Source organism: Elephantulus edwardii, unplaced genomic scaffold (genome assembly GCF_000299155.1).
Source record: "Elephantulus edwardii isolate Elephantulus edwardi_28Jun2011 unplaced genomic scaffold, EleEdw1.0 scaffold00157, whole genome shotgun sequence".
Taxonomy (NCBI): Eukaryota; Metazoa; Chordata; class Mammalia; order Macroscelidea; family Macroscelididae; genus Elephantulus; species Elephantulus edwardii.
This window is the reverse complement of record NW_006399907.1, coordinates 1,750,187-1,759,001: the sequence shown is the minus strand read 5'-3', so window position 1 is coordinate 1,759,001 and position 8,815 is coordinate 1,750,187. Positions and strand designations below refer to the sequence as shown.

Genomic DNA, 8,815 nt, shown 5'->3' with positions numbered 1-8,815 from the left:
CAAAGAGAAGAGTGAACTGAGCTGGAGGTTGCATAGGGAGAATAGTGCAACAATGAATGAATGGAAATCCAAAATCTCTGTAAACTTTCCTTAAAATTAATTTAAAGAAATAAAACATAGTTCATATTTAAAAAAAATATAGGAATATGCAAAAGCAGAGGAGTAAATGTGAACCACTGGATTAGGACAAGCAATAACAGAGTATATCATTTGTACACAAATGAAAATGTGAGAATGAGAAGTAGCCAAATTAAAGTAACAAGTAAACAAGGCAAATTTTATACCACTGAAACAAACAACCAAACAAAAAATGAGTGTGATGTTATGCTAACAAACTGATCCTTAGTTACAAATGTAAGGCTAACCCGAACAACACCCCATTGCTACTGCACTGATTCGGATTCAAGGTGACCTCGTGTGCTCAGAGTAGAAATATGCTCTATAAAGTTTTCAATGACCCTCATTTTTCATAAATAGATTGCCAGGTTTTCTTCTGAGACACTTTTTGGTGGACTTAAACTATCAATCTTTTGTTTGTTGTGTACTGTCCCACTGGACATTGCTGGGCACTGAGGGAACCCCGCCAAAGCCACTGCAGAGAACTTGTGAGGTACACCTCTGGGAAGTTTGACTTTCAGAGGCTGTAAATCAGTGAAGAAGAGATCGCCCGTCTTTATCCAGCTGGTAAATTTGAATCACCCATCTTTAGGGTGGAAGCACAACTTCCTACTCACCAGGCAACCAGAGTCTACAGTCTTAATAAGATAAATACTATTCCAGTTAAACAATATAAACAGATGATCACTACATATATTTTCACTTTGTATGTTTCTTATTATTGTGTTCAATTTTTTTTTAAAAGTATGGATGGATAGAATAAGATGAAATATTGTTTTACAGTTTTATTAATGAAATGCAATGAATGAGTTTGCTGGATTTCATGTGTTACTGCCTATATTGTGTTTGAGTCTGTTAAAGGAAATGTTAAATCTTCTTTATGATTATTTGCCATTAGTTTTATAGCTTTTGCGATAACTGTAACCCTGCACTAAAACTGTTCCCAAATAAACGTGCAGTTGGAAATGATATTATATTTTAGGCAGACAGAATGGAAAGAGTAAATAAATGATTCAATAATTTTGTAGTACTCTTTCTTTCATTTAAATTTTTCTTTTCATAGTGAGTTTCTCTTAAGTTATTGCACTTTTCATTTACCTTGATATAAAAACTTATTAGTATGATTGTGTACTAAAGGATTACAATTTATATTTACGAAAGGTTTATTTCCAAAGGACATTTGAAGGGTGTGTATAGAATTTGAGGCATTGCTTTTTTGTGTGTGCTCTATCAGTCAGGAAATAAAAATCACTCAGATATTTCAAGCATAAAGGTACTTCATATGAGAAATTTATTTAAGCAGTATTGAGAAGACTGGAGGAGGAAAATTGGGGTAGTTTAGGTGGCCTTATTTGAAGATGAGGCACTCCTAGAAGCTGCTTCTGCACTTTCTTTGAGCTCCCATACTTTGCCCGTACCTGGATGCTGTGGCCTCAAACCCTGGGAGAAACTTTGCCCACTCAAGGCTATCAGTCTGCACTAACTTGATTGCATCCGCCATTGTTACTGGAGCTCAAAGAGAAGCTTCTTTTTCACTCTCTCGTGCTTTCCGTTCTCGTGGGAGCACTGTCCATAGCCCTGCTGATGAAACCAGTTCCTGTGATTCTGGGATGGAATTTCAAGGATGAAGATGGTGCTGAGTAGCATGACACAATATCTAGCAAATGCTGGAGTGTCTTATGCATTGCAATCTTAGCCACAGCTAATTAAATGACAACAGTACCCTCCGAGATAATTTTGATACACCTTAGATAAAACTCCCCCTTCCTCCAAAGAAACCCTTATGGTATCATAGTTAAGCACTCAATTACTACAAAAACTTTGACAGTTCTAACCTACCCAGCTGCTCCTCAGATAAAAGCCAAAGAACCCCCCCTGGGGGCAGTTGCTGTCACTACAAGATTGACTCAGGGGCTCTTAATAGCAACAGCCATCCTCCCTCTCTCAAGTCTTCATTCAGAATGTCTCCTGGGTAGCTAGGACATTATTGTTAGACTTAATGGTGTACAGGATAGGAGCTCTAAGTCTGGAGATCTGTGAGTGGCCTTCAGGTTATTTGTGGCTCTGGCAGCATAGTCCATAGTGAGTTGTGCTGCTAACCCAAAGCTGGCACCTCTCTGGTGGTTCAAATCCACCAGCGGCTCTGTGAAAGGAAGATGAACACTCTCCTCCTATGCAATCTACAACCTTGGAAACCTGCTCTAATCAGTTCTAACTCTCTGGCAGTGAGGTTGAGTTTTGAGTAATGTTAGAGAAACTTGTGTGTGACAGCCAGAAGATGGTATCGGGTCCTCAAAGTCATCTCTGATTCTCTGAAAGGAGTACGAGATCAGATATGTACAAGGTCATAATGGGTGGCATGATTAGCAAAAGCTTTTTAGTTATAGCAGAAGCATTTTTTAAGAGTTCATAGACTTTGAAATATTTTCACATTTATCATGTTTGACCTGTGGGAGTAGAGGATGAGAAAGAACCTGGAATCCAGAATAAGGCATGTTAGTATATAGAGCTTGAGGGAGGGGCTGACTCTCATTAACAAGAAAAAGAAGGCAATTTCCTAATTAGGTGAAGGACAGTAATAAAAATCTGCCCTAGAGTTCCAGCATGCCTTAAGATCCTCAATCTTCGGGGGGGGGCGGGGGTTGTGCGGGGAGAAGGGTGCAACAATGAATGAATGGAATCCCAAAATCTCTGTAGATGTTCATTGAGATGAAAAATAAACAACATAAATTAAAAAAAATCCTCAATCTTCACAACAATCTTATGAATTCATCCCATTTTACACATGAAGAAACAAAACTCTGAGATGTTACATTACATGACAAAAATAACATAGTAACTGGTTGCATGGGCCTCAAAATGGAATAGTCTTTGGCCTGTAGAACCTGAGATTTTCTACTGGAGCAGACACGTAGCATAAACAGCTACAGCAGAGCTTCCACCACGCTCATCACCAGCTCTGCCTATGGCTCAGCATTTGGGGCGAGGCCAGCTCAAAGGAAGGTTGTCCATGTTAGTCAAACACACATATATGGGGAAAGTTAACAGTTAAGCCAGTCTAGACCATGGACACTTGTTTTCTCCTGTTGGAATGATCTGTTCTAGTCTCTCTGCATGGCTGGATCATTCACATCGTCTCTATTTCAGCTGACACATCATCTTGTCACAGTGGACAGTGTGACTACCATTTCCAAAGTAGCTTTCCTGGTTCCTTTGCATCCTTCTTGGCACTTGCCAAATCTTGCACACTCATTTGCTAGTTTACTTTCTTCACCATTAAAATGAAAGCTCTAGTTTTCCATCTGACATACTTTGGACAAGTGATCAGGAAGGGCCAGTCCTTGGAGAAGGAATATCATACTTGTAAGGGTAGAGGGACAGTGCAGTAGAGGAAGACCCTGGATGAGAGAGATTGACTCAGTGACTGGAGAAATAATGGCTCAGAATTTCATGAACAGGTTTCAGAGCTAATGTACTCTATGGGACATAACAACAGCAACAATATGCCCTCATTGCCTGGGAGAATACTTGATTCTGAGTTCTATTACAATTTGTTAAATGAGTGAAGGTGGGAGTATGGTGGCAGACCTCCTAGTAGTTCTAGTTTTGGCCTTGGAATCATGTTCTCATTAGTCAGGCTACATTTGCAGATCTAGAACATCATATATCTACAATGAGTTATATGTTATTATACTATGTCTCTTATTTATGGAGCATTTTTTAAGTGCACATGGTATTCTCATGAAAACAGAGATTTGACAGGTCAACATTAGCAACAAAACACGCATGTAAACGGGTAGCATTTGCTTGCCAGCAGCATGAGACCATTTAACCATTACTTCCTTGCTCTCTTTGTCTGTAGGTTGTTCACCATGACCCTTGCCGTGGGGGTGCAGGACAGTGGAACAGCTTGTTTAGATTCAAACATCTTGCAACTGGGAACTATTTGGCTGCTGAGGTAAGACTAATGGACGTATAGGGATCATGCTGCTGGGTTCTCAAAAAGATGTTCTACTTGTAGAAACATCATTATGCAATTTTGATTATTGCTTTTATCTTCTGAATTACATGTTATTATATACATATCTAATCAAAATCAGAGACTAATCTTTCTCTTGAAAATGAAAACAACAATTGCAACATCAACACAATCAGTTGTAGTTTTCCTGTAAAGATTAGAGCAAAGAAGTATGGAATTTACAACTATATATAATTGTGTAAGTGTGAAAAATTTAACTTTGTTCTCTCAGAATATCTGCCTACACTGGGAGTATGATTCATTCGTGTTGATTTAGGATAGTCCAGATAATTCCAGGCTTATCTTTAGTGGCCACTCTCTCACTGGTGGATGGCTTTTATTGTTGAAAACATGAAAGAGGAAAAGAGTTTTCTTCCTGAGATAGTGAATTAACCTAAAATCATAGATAAAAATGGTAAAAACATTTCCAAGTCTTCTCTTTTTCCATTGGAAGCATGTTGACAGCCAAGTAGATATGAAAAGTGGTAGGACTAACTTCATGGAATTTTGAAATCTGACTTAGTTATATTTTGGTTATCCATTTTAAGAATATTTTTGAAAATGTTCTTTTTCAGATGGCTGAAAAATCATTCATTCATTTTATTCTCTGCAACTCTGTTTCTCTATTTTAATATAGAGTTCTTTCTGGGGTTCTAAATCAGAAATGAATCTTGGAATTTTGAATATTACTTTTGGCTTTGGAGGTGAGGGAGGGTTAGGAAAGGAGTAGGGCTGGTGAGGCTATTTGGTGAGTTCAGGATGGATGAGAAGATGATGTGGGGAATGGCTGTTAAGTTTCCATAGTATGTGACTGAAGGGACCGTTTCACTCTTTCTATCTGACTTACTGTAAACGGAATTTCTTTGTTCATTGACTCTCTTTGGCAAAAGAATATATATTCCATGAGGGTCAAAACTGTACTTCATCTCTAAGATATTTTTAGTATGTAGAACAATGTCCAGCACTTACAAAACATTTAATGAACAGTTCCTGAATGAATGAGTGAATGAATCTAAAAAAAGAAGTTTTCAGAATTCCATCAATTTAGAGGATGGAAAGCAGAAAATTTCAGTGTATGTGAGCAGCATGTGGTGCGTGCTTGGAAAATATCAGTCTTTCGAAGTTCCAGTTTCCTCCTCTGGAAATTGAGGATAATCATAACATTGCTATAAGTAGATTGTTAATAGAATAAAATAAAGTCAAGTCCTGGTGGCTTGTGGTTAGTACCCAGAGAGTTAGGCTCTCAAGTTTAATTGTATTTAATATGTAATTAAATAGGGGTTATTCTTATTTTGTAAATATTTGACAAATAATGTTCAACTAAATAAAACATAACTTTGTGATCTAGGTATGTTTATACCACAGTATTTTGAAGTCATTTTTTGGAAAGGTAACCTTTGAAGCCTCCTAACAAGACACCAAATAGAAGATAAGAAATTAACATTAGATCCTTCTATATCTTTTGTTATAGAAGAATTGAGAAGAATGGGAATCCCAGAGCACTTAATCGTGCTTATGGTGAAACCTATACCGAGACCAGGAGGTGAATAGAGCAAGAGAACACTGCATGATATAAAATTGAGAAGGGAGTATGTCAGGGTTGTATTCTCTCTCCATACCTATTCAGTCTGTATGTTGTTGTTGATTGCCATCGAGTTTAGCATGACTCTTAGCCACCCAGTGAACAGAAGGCCTGTAGCCTCTCCATAACCATTGTCATTCATCAGACTTCATAGAGTTTCCAGAGGCTTGTTGTTTAGGAAGTGGATGCTACTCCAGAAGCTGGATCTTATAAAGAAATATGTGCCATCAGGATCTGAGTGAGACTGATCAATAACCTGCATTATGTAGATGACATATCCTTGCATGGTGAAAGTGAGGAGGACTTGAAGCACTTGTTGCAGAAGATCAAAGAATACAGCCTTCATAATGGATTACATCTCAATGTCAAGAAAACAAAGATTCTTACCACTGGACAGATAGACAACATCCTGATAGATGGAGCAAAGATTGAAACGATCAACAACTTCATCTTACTTGGATCCGTAATTAACACCCTTAGTTTCAGGAGTAAAGAAATAAGGAGATATATTGCACTGGGTAAGTCTGCACTTAGGGACTTAAATTAGTTAGGAGTAATGTCAGTTTGAGGATCAAGGTACATCTGATTTAGGCCATGGTCTTTATGATCCCTTGCAATGCATCTGAGAGCTGGACATAAAGATGACAAAAGAATTGATGTCTTTTGAACTGTGGTGTTCGAGAAGAGTACTGAACATCCCATGGACTGCCAAAATAACAAATGGATCTTGGAGAAAGTGCAGTCAGAGTGCTTTTCAGAGGCAGTGATGGTAAAGTGTCATCTCACATACTTTGGGCATGTTGCTAGAAGGCACTCTTTCTTAGAAAGGGAACTGGTGCTTGAAAAGATGGAAGAATGGTGAAAGAGAGGAAGACCCTCAATCAGGTGGATTTACACAGTGACTACTGCATTGGGCTCTAGTGTGTCAGAAAGTGTGAAGATGGCATACAAGAGGGTTCAGATCTGTTATTATAGGGTCACTATGGATGGTAATCAACTCGACTGCACCTAGCAACAATAACATATTTTTTGTTAGTGCTCTTCTCTACAGTTTTCTTTGTAAACAGTAGCTTTTTAAAGCTATTGAAATCTTTCTCCCACAGAGTTAACTGATGGATTTGAACTGTCTGCCTTTGGGTTGGCAGCTAACTCCTTATCACTAAGACACCAGAGCTCCCTACACATTGCTGTTTTCTTTGTCATTAATATGTACAAATCATACAGTTGTTAGGAATCACACTGATTATTACCTTAATATAAGTCCAAGACCTCTGTACACAAATGAAATGATGAAAAATGGGAAAAAAGGATGTAATTCATTTCTACAAAAGGATGTGAAATTGTCTTTTCAATTTGCCTCTGGAGACGATGACTTCAAATGCCACATGCTATTTTGGCTGTCAAAGAGATTGGTGTATTTGGAGGATCTTTTATTTGACTTTTAATATTTTATGGGCACATCTTTTTATGGCAAGGTGTGAGAAGGAAAATGAAGCATTGAATATCTGAAATATGAAAACAAGGTATCCATTTTTGACTGCTTTTTAGGAACATAACAGTATAGGTGCTTCTGTGTAGTATTCTAACATCAGAGACTATAGCCTCAAAATACGGACATTCATTAGGTGAAGTTATATACTTCCTTTGTCAACTAAGTTCAGACAAGATCCTGGCATAGCCATATCTTCTGCTCAGGTGAAAGTGCAGCCTAACCCACTGCTGTTGATGGCCTTTGCAGGCAGTGAAGTTTTCCCTGGATCTTAAAATGAATGAACTCAGAATTGTAGAGACATCAAGCCACAGTCTTTGTAGAAGTTGCCAAGGGGACACTGTCAGAGATGTGGGATGCCCAAATGAAGTTGTAGACAATATTATAAGACAATACAACAGCAGGCACTGGGAGCTCTGATGGCCTAGCGGTAAGGAGTTGAGCTGTTTAACCCCAAAAGATATGGTTCGATTCCACCAGCTGCTCTCTGGGAGGAAAATGGGCAGTCCCCTCTGTGTGATTTACAGCCTCTGAAAATCCACCTGAGGATCAGCTATGAGTTGATTCTGATATGACAGCACATAACAACAACATAAGTGCAGGCATTCAGGAGCCCTGGCAGTGCAGTGGGTGAAGCACTGGCTTGCTAACTGAAATATTGACTGTTTTAATCCTCAGTAGCCCTACAGAGACAGGTGAAGCGGTCTGCTCCTGTAAAGGTTTATAGCCTTGCAAGCCCTGTCAGCCAGCTCTTGTTTTAAAGGATTGATAGGAATCATGCAATAAAGACATTTGGGACTTTGGCAGATAATACCTGGGCTTTATTAACGGGTAGTTATACTCGCAGCCTATATAAATTGGTACATTACTAGCTCTGTTCCAATAGTGTCTGTGTGTCACAGATGACAGGAGGAGGATGGTAAGCAGTTGTATTATTTTATACAGCCTTTATTTCACAGCACAGCACATTCTACACTCAACACCACTTTCTCATAGATCTTCTCCTTATATCACTTTATTAATGTAGGGGAGCTCCCAATTGGCAGAGAAAGTAATTGCATTACTTTTTGGTAGGACAACACAGAATCTGGACTGTTCCCTGAAAGGTCTGTGGGTCAGACTCACTCAGTGGATCTGTGGGGGAAATCCGAGCCAGTCGGCTTCAGTAAAAGTTTATAGTCTTAGAAACTCTTTGGGACAGTTCTCCTCTGTCCTATTCTGTAAGTCGATTAGACTGCCTGGATTGGTAAAGAGTTGATAATGCCCTTTAGACAAATTAGCTTCTTTGTTTGTAGATAAGCAAAATTTCCACCAGATGGCAGTAAACACATATTTCCCAACTCTTCAATAGTCTTCATTTGGTTAATTAGGCAAAACCGTAACTACTTAACCTGTATGTTAGTTTAGAATCTTATGTATATTAAGAATTAGTTTTAAATAGTCTTGTGTTTAATCATCTCTTGAATGTATCCGCCATAATGAGGCCTGGTTTGTTTGTGTATGTGTGGCTATGTTGTTGTTAAGTGCCATGGAGTCGTAGATGACTCAGCAACCCTATGAATAAGTGACCTGAACACTTGTATAACTTTCATCATTTCTCCAAGTTCGT

The 8,815-nt window shown here is 38.5% G+C and overlaps 1 protein-coding gene across 1 annotated transcript in view; it reads left to right on the top strand.

Moving 5' to 3' along the window:
• Nucleotides 1-8,815, top strand: part of ITPR2 (inositol 1,4,5-trisphosphate receptor, type 2) — a 732,333-nt gene that overhangs the window by 176,954 nt on the left and 546,564 nt on the right. The window contains exon 9 of the mRNA XM_006895058.1: nucleotides 3,980-4,075. Coding sequence (XP_006895120.1) covers nucleotides 3,980-4,075 — 96 coding nt within the window. The remainder of the gene's footprint in view (nucleotides 1-3,979; nucleotides 4,076-8,815) is intronic.